The sequence below is a fragment of the Mchenga conophoros genome, linkage group LG16 (assembly GCF_057382185.1).
Source record: "Mchenga conophoros isolate Kocher_MC1m ecotype Shallow Benthic linkage group LG16, M_conophoros_male_GT1.1, whole genome shotgun sequence".
NCBI classification, from domain to species: Eukaryota; Metazoa; Chordata; class Actinopteri; order Cichliformes; family Cichlidae; genus Mchenga; species Mchenga conophoros.
In genome coordinates, this window is record NC_140541.1 from 22,375,548 (window position 1) to 22,389,835 (window position 14,288).

Here is a 14,288-nt window from a genome sequence, read left to right on the forward strand (position 1 = left end):
ATGGCACAATCTTGAATGGAGGGTTAGACTTGCTAAAGGTGATTGGTTTATTAATATATATCACATTTACAAAGAGCTACACTTTTTAAATACTATTTATTTTAAATATGTCTAGGAAAATATATTGTCAGTTTTACAGAAAGACAAACAAAGATTTTTTAATCTTTGGTCACACCTACAAAAATGTGAGCACTGATGAAGGGGAAAAAAACAAACTGTGAGGTGTGCATCTTTGAATACTTGGCAGATCTAAGATGACATTTTCACTCAGCCTACATCACTTAAGACACATTTCTGCAGGTATGTTTGCTCACATTATGAAACTTACTCTATAGTAGAATATCCAAGTCAAAACAAGTGCAAATACATTTCTAGGAAAGTGCAAATAAAGGAGTTGTGCGTATCGTCTAGGAACTGGATGGCTATCCATTTGTGCTTTAGCATATGGCTGGTTCATCCACAGCTTGTGCCCCCTCTGTGACGGCTTTCACACACTTCGCCATGGTTTGGGAGGCTCTGCTTATTGGATCTGTGGGTAAAGATTGAATTCTTAAATGTACCCTCAAATTACCGGCCAAAATTTATATCTATCACACACACACACACACACACACAGAGACCATTGAGATTAGACCATGTATAATGGTAAAAAGACCATTACTACATAATGTAGTGAATTATAACTTACAATTTTAATGCTAAAATATCAAAAATATTTAAACAAAAGTGTCAAATTAGAATCTAAAATTAAAACCTGCTGTAAATTACAAATTTGTAATCACAGCAGATTATTTTTGTATAAACTTGGCTATAAGCAGACAGCTTGTAATGGTAACTATACATTACAGAAAGTACATTTATAATTTTTTTCAAACAATAAAATCACTGCGCACACACACACAGAGTTACTAGCAGCTCCTCATTACTACTGATTTATTTATTTGGTTAAATTGGCTATTGTTATTTATTTATTTACTTTAGATGTTCTATCTGCAATGAAAAGTAATGTAAATTGCTGATTTTAATTCCTCCTTATGCCTTTTGCAAATTAACAACAGCCCGATTGCAATGCTCTGAAAAAAATCAAAATTGTCAGCAGGGTTCCGTTTCCTCTAACCATATACGTAATAATAATAATAATGATAATAATAAAATGAGTATTTATTTCAATCTAGGATAATGTCACTAATTCAAAACTATAAAAAAAGGGACATTTCAAGGATATTCCTGTATCAACATGAATAACTTAATAAAACCAAATCACTATATTCAATATACATCATTGATTTTGAATGTATGTTACATGAAAACACAACCATAATTTTTTTTTTAATCTGTTTACATTTCCTAGGCTATACATTCAGTAGTTTTGCCATCTTTAACTGCAGATTAAAATCCTCTCTATATTAGCACAGCAACAAATACAGTAGCTTTTCGCTCAACTTTATATTTTCCATTTATCTGGGATTAATAACACTGTTATGAGGAAATGTTTGGCTTTATCTAATATCTATTTGTATTTATCAAATTCTTGTAACTTCACTGATCACTTCAGCAGGAACACAGTGCCTAAGTGTCCCTCCTTATGCTTTGAAAGACAGGCATTAGTATTACTACATTATTTTCTCTCTATGAAAAGAAAACAAACATTGTTCTAATTAACTGATGTACTTGATACACTTAGAGCACTTTGGAATGAAAACAAGATTAGACCTGCATTAGCCAGAGGAAAAAAAAGAAAAGAAAAAAAGACATGCACTGCTCAACTGGATTACTCGTGACCCACCTGTCATATAAAAGTCCTTCACAGTAAGCTGTGGAGGAACTAAAGGTTCAGTAAGGAGAGTCTGGTTCACTGCCTGCAATAGATAAGCCAGATATCATGCAGAACAGTGTGACATAAACAGAGATAAATTAACTGTACAAACCAACATTTAAATCCAGCTTTACATTTCCTCCCCCTCTATGATCACCTAAAAATAGAAATGCTAGAAGAAGATAACAGCTGACCTTAGATAGCTCATTAGCCTGCTTAAAATAGTTGGCCTCCTCTACGTCATCATATCGCACGAGATTTGGGGAAACCTCTGCCAGCCTATCACGCACTTCATCCAGAGTGTCATACGGCAGAGTCACTCCAGCAAGCTTAAAAGCGTATGAAAACAACACAGAGCATTTAGTCACATTTTATTTCCCTGAGCCTCGCATGTTTATGCTGTGCTCTGGTTCACCTCAGATAAGACTCTGATGATCTTCCAGTCCTCTCTGGCTGCGCCTGGAGGAGTCACTGCCACCTTGGTCTGCTGGGCACGACCTTCAGTGTTCACATACGTGCCACATTTCTCAGTGTATGCAGCTCCGGGAAGGATGATATCAGCCATTGGTGCACTGACATCGCCATGGTGACCTGGGCATTACGAAACAGAAAACTGGAATTAAGTAAAAACAAACTTATTGTTCCTCAACATGTATTCTTCAAGTCCCTAAGGGAATGGTTACCACTATTTTTCCAAACGTGCCCTCATTTGATTGTGCAAGTCTTGAACTGCTTCTAGTTAAACAGACTTTCTTGTCATTTTTAACGTGGAATTGAGCAACAGTTCTCCAGGCCTTCTGATTCAAGCCTCACCAGAAATGGTCTCTGTGGAAGGCTGACTGTCATTTTTAAGGAAGGGAAACTGGAAGAAGAGGCAAAGGTATGTCAAATTACAGCCGACAGCCAAAAAAAGAGGTTTGAATTATCCTTCAAGAAGCCTGGAGAACGATTCCTGAACTATACCTGAAGAAATTACAAGAAAGCTTGCCTAAGAGAGTTCAGGCTGTGTGGAAGAATAAAGTTGGTCATATTGTTTCCCTTAAATACTGCATATCCATGCATTTTTGCACCCAATTCCCATTTTTCTAGCAACATATGAAAAATATGAGGGGTAGATAAAGAGTGAAGGATGTTGTAGAGATACCATTTGGGCACTTAAGCCATTTAAATGTCTTTAAATAATTTAGTTTTCTGTCACACCTGTAAATAAAGAAAAACTTTTTCTTTATTCATACATCCACCTATTTTCTTAACCCTTATCCAATCCAGAGTTGTGGTGGGGCTGGCGCTTATCCCAGCTGCCATGGTGCGAGAGGCAAGGTGCACCCTGGAGAGTTTGCCAGTCTATCACAAGACTAACACAGAAAAACCCACAACCATTTACGCTTACATTGACAGCAAGGGCAAACTTTAAATCACAGAGTAACCTGATATGCATGCCTTTGAACTGTGGGAACATGGCAGATTATGTTGTGAGAAAAACACCTACACAGTGAGAAAAGGTCATGGGTTCAATTTTTGCTTTTCTGTGCCAGTGTTTGCATGACTCCACAGTGACCCGGAATTTTAAGGTTTTGCAAAAAGCTGACCTTGATAAATTATCAAGCTATTCTTAGGGAGATCTTGGCGAGTGATGGAGCCAGCATCAGCTCCAAGTAGGAACAGAACTTTGGGTGGGTTCTTCCTGATAGCATCCACTCCTGGCTTGTACCCCAGATCAAGTGCAGCTACTTGACTGGCAATCCTGATAAGATGAGGACAAAGGTTACACTCACTACAGTAAAAATTCCTTTTCAACATGGTATTGTTATTAAAAACTTTACTAATAATTTTTACAAGCATTTGACCTGTGAAGCACATTGAGAACCTTCCAGGTTTCCTCCACTCCACTGCTGACGCGAGCATTGTGAGCAATGGTTGACACAGCAGCCATTATCGCAGCCCCATCCTCTCTCTGCAGGCAACCGCTGCCAACTACAACAGCAGGATGCTTTGCTTTGGCCATGACCTGCAACAGAGAATAAAACACACAAAATTAGTGAGAGACATTCAAGTTGATTGATGACATTCAAAGAAAAGAAAGGTCAGTGTTACCTGGAAAAATGGGTGAGTTCCTGAAGCAATTTCTTCAAGGATCTTGGCTGATTCACCAAGATGCTCATATGTGTAACTAAGGTCCACCTCCTTTCCCACCAGAGCCACATGTAACTCATTGTGCAGCCAGCTATAGCAGAGACACCAATGTTTACACAGAAGAACAGACTTATGTTGTCAGATTTACAGTTTCCATTGTTAAACAGCCATGATTTACTTACCCCTTTCTGACCCGTGCATTAAACAATGGAGCCTCATACCGTGGGTTAGTTCCAACTAAAAGTAGCAGGTCAGCTTCTTCAATCCCGGCAATTCCAGTGTTCAGAAGATAGTTTGAACGCAGGTCAGATCTAGAAAAGTCAGTTAGTAAAAGAGTTGGACGTGTGTGCATCAATGGCTTCAATTTTCATTTCTGGTATTCTTTTTACCCTGCTCCAGCCATGGGGAACGTCTCCTCAGTGCACAGGTTGTCACTATTCAAATGGTTCAGCAAGTCTTTCAGGGAAATGAGAGCCTCCGCATCGACCAAACCTCCAGCAATGGCAGCAATGTCCTTTCCTTCAACTCCTTGCAACTGTCAAACAAAAACGGTTGGTATTCAGGTATTCTGAATCAGTGTTTTAAATTGCTATCCAATGTTTTGATGAGCTTAGTTACTGTAATTCAATTAAGAATTTCGTACTGCTCCAGCAACTCGAGTCAGCGCGTCTTCCCAGGATGTGGGAACCAACTGCCCAGACTCATTTTTCACCATTGGCTGAGTAAGCCTCTGTCTCTTAAGCCCATCATAAGCAAACCTGCCAAGTTCGAGCAAAAAGCAGTTCAGCAATAATGTAAACACCAAGCACAAGTCTATGTCTATGATGCAAAGTTTGGGTGATGTGAAATGAACCTGGTTTTGTCTGAGATCCATTCCTCGTTAATATCTTCATGAAGGCGAGGCAGAATCCTCATCACCTCGCCGCCGCGAGTGCTCACCACGATGTTACTACCCACAGCATCAAGTACGTCAATCGATTCAGTCTTCCTGCAAAAAAACCAAAAACAACCAACAACAACAAAAAAAGAGAGAATACATAAGTCTCAAAATAATTAGTTGAAACCCTAAATAGCTACACAAGATGTAGAGCATAATCTAAAAACCTGGTCTCCCATGGGCGGGCAGTGAAAGCATACGGTTTAGAGGTCAGGGCTCCCACTGGGCATATATCAATAATATTCCCAGATAATTCCGACATGAACATCTTTTCCACGTAAGTCCCAATCTGCAGATCGTTGCCTCTGCCAGTGGTGCCCAGCTCTTCCACGCCTGCAATCTCACTGGCAAAGCTAAAAGAGGAAAAGAATATATGCATTTTAATATTTCACATGAACACGGCAACTCGACTTGTTTAAATATTAAAGCATGACTCACCGCACACAACGAGTGCACTGAATACAGCGAGTCATAATAGTTTTGATGAGGGGGCCAATGTTTTTATCTTCCACGGCTCTTTTGCCCTCTGTGAAGCGGCTTCTGTCGCTGCCAAACTGCATGGACTGATCCTTTACACGAGATTTCACTCAGTTTTAGTAATTAATCAATAATTTCTAAATTCAAAACCCCATAATATCTGTTTTACACATAATAAAGACTATAATGAGCAGATCTAGAGTGGTGGTGATCATCTATAATTTACCTGTAGGTCACATTCACCTCCTTGATCACAAATAGGACAATCTAATGGGTGGTTAGCCAGTAGGAACTCCATCACCCCCTCTCTGTGAAATTTTTAATAAAAGATTACTTTCATGTGGGAGAATCCCAACAAACCAAGTTAAAGAACAACAAATAAAAGTGACCAAATTTCACCGTAAACTTTACAAAACAGATAAGTGACGTTTAATTAACAGGTTGAAGGTACCTGGCCCTCCGTGTCTTGTCAGAATTGGTTAAAATGTTCCAGCCTTTTATGACAGGCATAGCACAAGCTGCCACCGGCTAGATAATAAATGAAAAAAGATGACATGATAATTAAAGTAGGCATACTTTTATCTCTGCAAGACTGGGCAGAGAAACAAAACACAAAGAGACATTTGTGGCTTTCTAGAGTTGAAACGTAGCACACAGGAATCATAAAAAAAAAGTACCTTAGGAACTTTTTCTATCTCCACAAGACACATGCGGCAGTTTCCAGCAACTGACAAGCGCTCGTGGTAGCAGAAGCGGGGAATCTGCATGCCTGCCTTCTCACATGCCTGTGACAGAAAACAACTGCAGGGTTATACTAAATACTCGTACAGTGCTGTGAAAAAGTATCTGCCACTTTCCTGATTTTTTTGCATATTTGTCACACTTGTATGTTTCAAATTTTAATATTAGACAAAGATGACCCGAGTAAAAAGAAAATGTATTCTCCAGTTGATCATTTCATTTATCAAGGGGCAAAAGCTCTCTATCGGTTACGTCACCTTTCGCAGCAAGCATTTGTAATAACTAGCAATGAGTCTCTCACATCACTGTGGAGGAATTTTGGCCCACTCTTCTTAGCGGAATTGTTTTTATTCAGCCACGTTGGAGGGAAACCATGCCAAAGCATTTCTATCAGATTTAAAGCAAGACTTTTGACTTGGCCACTTCAAAAACTTCATTTTGTTCTGTTTTTCAGCCACACAACAGTGGATTGAAGGTTTGTCCTGTTGTATAACCCAAGTGTGCATGAACCTCAGAGTACAATGTGATGACTGGACATTCTCCTCAAGATGTTCTGGTAGAGAGCAGAATTCATGCTTCCATCAATGACAGCAAGTCGTCCAGATTGTGAAACAGCAAAGCAGCCCCAAACCAGGACACTACCACTACCATGTCTAAATGCCAGTGTGATGTTCTTTTTTTTTAAAAAGTGCTATTATTTTTACAGCAGATGTAATAGGATGCATGATCTTGGGGATCATCAAGATATTTTTTTGGCAAACGTAATATGAGGGAAAGGCTTTGTAACACTTTCCAGACTGATTGATGTCAGTAATTGTTAGTCATATATCTATTCATATTAATGTACAGAATTCACCTGCTTGCTGCTACTACTGCACATTCACCCAGTGTATATGTATATATATATATATATATATATATATATATATAAAATGTTCTTCCTCTACACCCCCCCCCCCCCAATTTTTGCACATGTCGAGGAGCGTGTCAGGCTACATTTCACTGTGTGTTATACTTGTATAACTATGCATGTGACAAATAATAAAGAACCTAGAACCTAGAACCTAATTTTGTTTCTCAGCTGTTTATTGAGATGTAGTATGATGTGTTGCATTTTGAGATCCTTAAGCCTGCTGTACTTTGTCTATTTAAGTGATTCTTTGACTAAACAAGTCTTACAGTCATCAGGCCTGGGTGTGGCTAAAGAAACTGAGCTCAGTTTTCCAAAACATGTGGTTAATTACAGTTAATTTATGAATTAACAGCTTGATAAATGTGAGTGACAATTAAACACTGCATTTTCTATTTACTCAGGTTACCTTTGTCTATTAAAAATTGTTGGACAATATGAAACATGTAAGTGTGAAAAATATGCAATACGTTTTCACGGCATTGCATATCTTAAAGTTTAGCCATTACCTGCAACACAGTTGTTCCTGGCTCCACCATAACAGGCTTCCCATCCACAAACACCTCCAGGAGGTTACTGCCTGCTGCTGCTGTTGCAGTGGATGCAGGGCGAACTTCGGGCACACACAGAACATTTTACTGCACAATATTCCCATATAATACATTATTCCCAATTCCCATAATATACACATTGCATCATTTAATATATGTATCATTTCGTGCTACAACAAATTCATTATGACAGTCTTTGGTTAAACTGCCAACAACAGCCCGGCACCAAATGTGGTACCTGGGAGCTCTATAATCCAGCCTATAATCCATTAATGGCGAAAGTAACAAGGGTGGCAAGCATTAAAACATTTAGTTCTTTGAGATGACTGACAAATAGTTTAACTATGAAGCGATACAAATACAATGATGTCCTTAAACCTCATAAAAAATAAAAGAATAAAAAAAAAATGTTACCATTGTGAGTCACAGCCGTGCCTCCTTTGCTAATAGCTGCTGGAAAGAGACTGCGGGTCGCAACAGGCAAACGCAACATGCTGGAGGAGAGGCAGAATCACGACATCAGGTGTAAGGTGTACTGTTAGCTCCACTGAAAGGCTTCACAGGTTACCGCAACGCTTTTAGATGTGTAATGCGGATGTCTGACCTATAAACCGCTGCTAAATTAGCACTCATGCAGCTTCCAAAACAAAAACAGAAGTAAGCTAGCTAGCTGGTGCGTCACATTTGAAAACAACACGAATAGAGACTAAATTACAACGCTTAATATTCTGGAAGCCCAGAAAATGTTGGAAATGTTTCGAAATGCGGCACTAATTACAGTTAACGTTGCGCTGGCTAAATGTCTCCCAGGCTAACAATAATAACGGTGTTAGCTCGTGAAACTTAGCCTCGTATTATTAGACAGTGATGCCGCGCGAGGCGTTATTTTAACATTTTTGTGACGTTAAATTAAATTAATGTGCAGCTGATTGTTGCATTCAATCAGACGTCACGCGGTCCGCTACAAACACGTAAACGTAACAACCGCAAACTAAAGCCCTGCAAGCTAATAATGTCACTGTATTCAATGCTAATGAATCATTTTTTAAAAATTGTTTGTTGTGACCGGTTACTTACCTTGTCTATGTCTGTCCTCAGGAGACCGCCTGCGCCGCAGATTGCGCACCGTCCATTCTGCTGCGTCACGGATTAAGTAATCCTGTAATCCAAACAGCAGGGCCACTAAACAGTGTCTGAGATAATAGTATAAAAATTCAACAACAGTACGAAGTGATGTAAACCTCTCCTTAGCAGATATCCATCTTATCTACAGCTGTTTGTCTCTGATGTGGCTCAGTGACAATAACAGTCTTTTTTCCCTCCCTAACCAACCCCTAAAGTCTAGTCTCAGTATTATACATACACCTGGATAAGCACATTTATGTAGAGAAAAGAAAGTATCTGTGGGGTCAAAGGTCGTCTGCAATTGAAGTGAAATCGATTGGAAAAGATTGAAAGAATTGTTAGCTTCCTGTCCATATATTCCCACAGATATAAAACAGCATCCTTCCAGTCAGGGTGGTGACAGTGATGTAATACTTACAAATCAGGGTTCACCCTAAATGGAAAAAAAAAGAAAGAAGAAAAAACAGGAATGGCTGAATTTGTAAGCAGACCCTCGGGGAAATGAATAGTGAATGCATGTCTGGACCTTTGTTGATGGCGTGCAAACTATGTAGGACTGCAGGAAATCTTGTCTGAGTCTACATAAAACATCAAATTCTTCTCTTAGTTCTTATCAAATCACATAAAATAAGACACTAAAGCACAGTCAGGTTCAGAAGAACAGATTTATTAAGATATATATCTTTAAAATATATTAGAATAAACATGTTCATACAGTTTTTAACCAGCATAAACATCCGTAAGATACATTAATACATTATTCTAGCAGCTCATATGGCAATATAAAACCAAAAATAATGCTATGTTGCAAAGGAGACTACAGTCAAAAAGGACTATTTTTGTCATCCATAAGAACCAAAGCAGTACTTACAAGATGGCTTGATTGAAAAGTTTGAAATACAGACAAAGTGGCTAAATGTCACATAAATATGTGTAGTCATAGTTGCAAGGTCTAATATTTCATGATTTATGTTGTAAAATATTAATAGCAGTCATCCATCACCGTTTTCCACTGGCCAAGGAGGCATGTTGAAATTACTTGATTATTGTAAGGAGCAGTCCAACCATCAAGCAGACGTTTTACCAGTCGGTAACTCGTGCATGACCATTAAAATCTTCAAGCAGGGACTTCCTGGTGTGTTTGTTTTGCAATTTATTTGAATGATTAGAAACTAAAATAATTGCAGATAGATTTTCTGTTGATCAGCTTAATGGTTTTGATTTCATCTAGCCAGTTTCTCTGCAGATAACTAGGTTTATGCAAAGTAGATGGAAAGATATTGAATCTGTGTTTATGTTCCATTTTCCATTATCCATGAAGAGTAATTGTCAGTTGAAGTTGGCGTGACTCTGCCCAAATAAAACATAGGAAAAATCTTAACAACTCTAATAACCCTCTACATTTATGCTAAAGTAATACTTAACCACTTCTTCTTTTTTTAAATGGAGAGCTTCACAAGTCTGGGGATAGTAACAATCAGATTGTTGATGATGCCACGTGCTCACCGTGAACACCATTCTCATAAACTCCTGCCACAGATTCGATCTCAGTGACAGAGATCGACTGGCTGAACTCTCTAAGTGAATTCTTGGTTATGTCCAGACAGGCTTGCTTGATGATATTGCGCACTTTTTTAGTCAGGAACATGTACAGCAGGGGATTTACACAACTGTTAAAAAAGCCCAAGCTCGTGGCGAGAGGAAAGCCAGTTTTCAGTAAATTGTGTAAGTAAGGTGAGGAATGTATGGTTAACTCCATCAGGCTGAAAGTATGAAAAGGTGTCCAGCACAAAAAGAAGGCGAGGATTACTGCAGTGACTGTTTTGGAGAAGCTAGACAACTGAACCGAACTCCCAGATTGTTTCATTTTCACTATCAGAAGTATACCCGTCACGCTTATAGCAGTCAGCGGTAAAAGAAAGCCCACAGTGGTGCGGATAATCACTATCGTGATGTGTCTCATGGCTGCTATATGAGGGTCGTGTGTGTGGAAGTTGTTGAAGCACACCACCTTGTCGCCCAAGGTCATCGTGTCACGAAAGATTAGAGCGGGACTGCTCAAGATGGCGGCTAGCCCCCAAATACAACCACATGCGAACCAAGCTCGGTTTACGGTGCGATACTTCTGACACCAGTTAAGATGGACGACAGAAATGTATCTATCTATACTGAGCACTGTGAGAAACAGCACACTGGCATACATGTTCATCACAGACACAAAGGAGTTAATCTTACACATAGCCACACCGAACTCCCAGTGGAAGTCCCGCATAATGTAATCAATGAAGAACGGCAGGAAGAGCACAAATACAAAATCGGCTATGGCAAGATTGAGCAACCACACGCTGTTGACTCTCTTTTTGCATTTAAATGCCATCACCCAAATAACAGCTCCATTGCCGATCACACCAAGCATGAAAGAGATTATGTAGATAACTACAGAGAAAATGTGCATAGGTTCTGTCTGACTGTGCTCAACCCTAATATCGTCAATGTCACCATAATCTAGGTCGTAACTGTACGTGTAGTTATAGTCATCAGTGGAATCATTCATGGCTGCAGGGATGGCACGGCTGGAACTTTGTCTGCTGAATATATCTGTGAGGGAAAAAAATCATAATGGGATGAATTCCTGTAAGTTGACCTGCAAGCAAAGCATTCAGCTTTCAACACATGTTCTCACCTCAAATTCTTTGTGACTTTGCCAGGAAGTTATCATAGAAGAACCAGATATCTGCCTTGTCTCTCCTTTCCGGTCAATTAGTTCCTATGTTGAAGTTAGATCTGGGTGTGTCATGAGAAAGCATGGAACATTATGTCAACATCATTTAAATCAACAACTGGACAGTGAGACGCTTCACCCGTCAGGCAGAAAGAATCCTTTGTAACTCACTGTAAACAAAATGCAACAATACTGTTTGACATACACTGTTTCGGGAACAATTCATGATTCCATGTTTCAACTTTATCAGGGACATGCACATATAAGCTACTTAGCATTATCACCAAGGTCAGAATAAGGCAGCAAATTAACCCTGAATCAGTAAGCACAGGCAAATACTCATATTTTTTCTTTTTTGGGACTAGAAAAAATATGAGTATTCGATGTAGCCCTTTAGTAAATTTATTGAAAGTATTAGAGTAACTGATTTAAAAAGAAATATATTTAAAAAAAAAAATAAGACCGTGATTATATGGGCAAAGTGCTGTGCGTAAAATCAGTTGCATTAAGAAGAAGAAAAGTACAACCCTTCATAATTAGAAGACCAAACAATGCTAAACTAATTTCAGTTAAGAATACAGTAGAATAATGAGCGGTCAGTATGAATTAAGATTAAGTAAAGTACTGAAAGCAGATTGCAAAACAGCTCCAACCTGCTTCATCTCAATACCGATCCCAGTAAACCGTTACGACTTATGAGCTGGACAAAATAACCAGCCTGCAAATACGAAGCGTCAGTCTCTAACAAAATTAGTGCCACATACACACTATTGGCACACTGGAAAGAAAAGAAACATAGACTTGGTTTTTGTTTTGTTTTTTCCTTTAGAATTTAAAGGTGGATCGCTTACCAAAGAGCGCAGCCCTCCGCGTTTGGGTCTAAACACCAGCTCCTCCCGGGTGATAATGTCACAGCTCCCGCTGTCTTAGCCTTTTAGCTCCGTTATGCTGGGCCTTGTTCTGAACTTCCCACTAGTCTGCATCAACTCTTTCCATCCAGACTAAACGCGGAGCAGAGTGTTAGGGGGTTACACAGTGGGTGCGCCTGTTTGACGCGTGAAAGAGGGAAGAAAAGTTATTGGTCAGTGCTCTGAAAGTTGAATGCGGCCATTCAGCAAAACTGGGGCTGTTCTTCCTAACTGCAGAGCGAACCAGGAACGCAAGCTTCCCCCCATCAGGGGATAGACGGAAAAGTTACGAATGTTGCAAATTTTATTTTGTCATTGATTGATTTTTTTCTCTCTCGCAAACACACCGTGGAAGCTTGCATAGAAAAGGGTTCCGGGCTGTCGGCAGCTTCTTCCTTCTGCTTTTAATTTGCAGACTTGTCGGGGTTTTTTTTTTAAATTCCAGTTAAGGGGAAAAACAGGGAGACAGAAAGCTAGAAAAAATGTGCAAGGCCAGAATTTTCTTTTTATAAAATCAAGCTTGATTTGCAAAAGCCAGATTTTGAGCCCTACACTATGAAGTGTGTCACTGTAGATCCATGAAAATCTACACCTACATGCAATCATAAATCTGTGCAGCTGTAATGCCTTTCATTAGCTGCTTCCCGGTACACACCCACATGTACATATACACAGTGTGGACAGCACAAGCTGACATAACTCAGCTGCTCCTCGTTTTAGTTTGTTTCCTGATGAAAGCTTCTCCGGCAACACAACAAACATTCAGTTCAACATTCAGTTGTTCAAAGTATGCAACACATGCTCTGTAAAGTGAGCAATCTCATAGCCAAGTTGAAATTCAGGCAAAGCACAAGTTTAAAAGTTAAGGTACACTCAGAAAAATTCAGCAATTAAAAAAAAACTTGAACTAATTGAATTACATGTACAGTTTCCATGTAAATTTGTTTCAGAAGTACAATGTAAAATGTTACTTTTAATGGAATCTGGTCAAATTAAACGTACTTGATTGGTATACATTCAGTTAACAGCAAACAATAAACAATAAAAATGATTAATAGTGGCGTAATTTGTCCTCATAGGGTTTTAATGGAGTTATTACGTAGTTAGACCAGTTAAATGTAACATATAATGTTTTATTTTTCTGTGTAATACATTAAAGGACCTTAACCCATCATATTTTCCACACTAAGATGAAATGCATTTATGTGTGATGGATGGCTAACTACACACATTCTCTGTTCAATCATCACAACTTTACTTTATGCTTCAAACTTGCTTTACTTGCTCTGGGGAATGGAAGTGGAAGTAAATATGTGCTGCAACAATGTCTGATGTAATTACAGAGGGGGAAACAGGCTGTTTACATACATAAATACAGCCGGCATGTGTGTCTAAATCGAAAATTATAGAGAAAAATAGACACATTTCTGTGTTACAGTCTGTAATCAGTGGTGCCACAATATTCTCTGTGGGTTGAGATGTTGAAACACATTGCACTTATGGCTACGCTCCAATTAGTAAGGTCATCACATTTCTCTATCAGCCGTCCAGCACAAAACATGCTGTCACATCACAATCTGAAACCTCTTTACGAGTCAAATCGTCAAATAACTCTTTCTATCCTATCATTAATAAGATTTAACTGGCAGGGAGTTCATACTACCACTACTGCTTGCTCATCACCGTTTGTTTCATCAGATATTCACACAGTTTCATATTAATCTTAAGCTCAAAGTGAACATGTCGCTTCACTGTGGACTATGCAGTCCTGAGGGGGGAGCTGTCACATCCTACAACAGCTCTGTTTCCACCAAATTATGGAGGCTAACAATCAAACCTTACCGTTACATCATCCAGTGATATTCATACATGGGCACTGTCACACACTCATGTCGTTTCACACAGACTTTTATGGAAACTTATAAGAGCTGTCGTCATTACTGACGCACACTTCTGTTCAGTTTCATG

At 39.1% G+C, this 14,288-nt stretch overlaps 2 protein-coding genes across 2 annotated transcripts; both read right to left on the reverse strand.

Moving 5' to 3' along the window:
- Positions 1–77: 77 nt before the first annotated feature.
- Positions 78–9,116, reverse strand: LOC146556762 (NADH-ubiquinone oxidoreductase 75 kDa subunit, mitochondrial-like). The gene is made up of 19 exons (XM_085250595.1): positions 8,643–9,116; positions 7,980–8,059; positions 7,524–7,627; positions 6,041–6,148; positions 5,815–5,891; positions 5,590–5,671; positions 5,325–5,455; positions 5,054–5,239; positions 4,803–4,937; positions 4,593–4,707; positions 4,339–4,484; positions 4,132–4,260; positions 3,911–4,040; positions 3,664–3,824; positions 3,406–3,560; positions 2,232–2,407; positions 2,011–2,145; positions 1,787–1,859; positions 78–529 (listed from the first exon to the last, which is right to left on the reverse strand). Exons 2-19 carry the CDS (start codon positions 8,056–8,058, stop codon positions 438–440), a joined length of 2,214 nt encoding a protein of 737 aa, XP_085106721.1. The 5' UTR covers position 8,059; positions 8,643–9,116; the 3' UTR covers positions 78–437.
- A 220-nt stretch (positions 9,117–9,336) lies between these two features.
- On the reverse strand, positions 9,337–12,491 carry cmklr2 (chemerin chemokine-like receptor 2). Its single transcript, XM_085250596.1, has 3 exons — positions 12,264–12,491; positions 11,374–11,474; positions 9,337–11,288 (listed from the first exon to the last, which is right to left on the reverse strand). Exon 3 carries the CDS (start codon positions 11,242–11,244, stop codon positions 10,168–10,170), a length of 1,077 nt encoding a protein of 358 aa, XP_085106722.1. The 5' UTR covers positions 11,245–11,288; positions 11,374–11,474; positions 12,264–12,491; the 3' UTR covers positions 9,337–10,167.
- Positions 12,492–14,288: the final 1,797 nt, after the last annotated feature.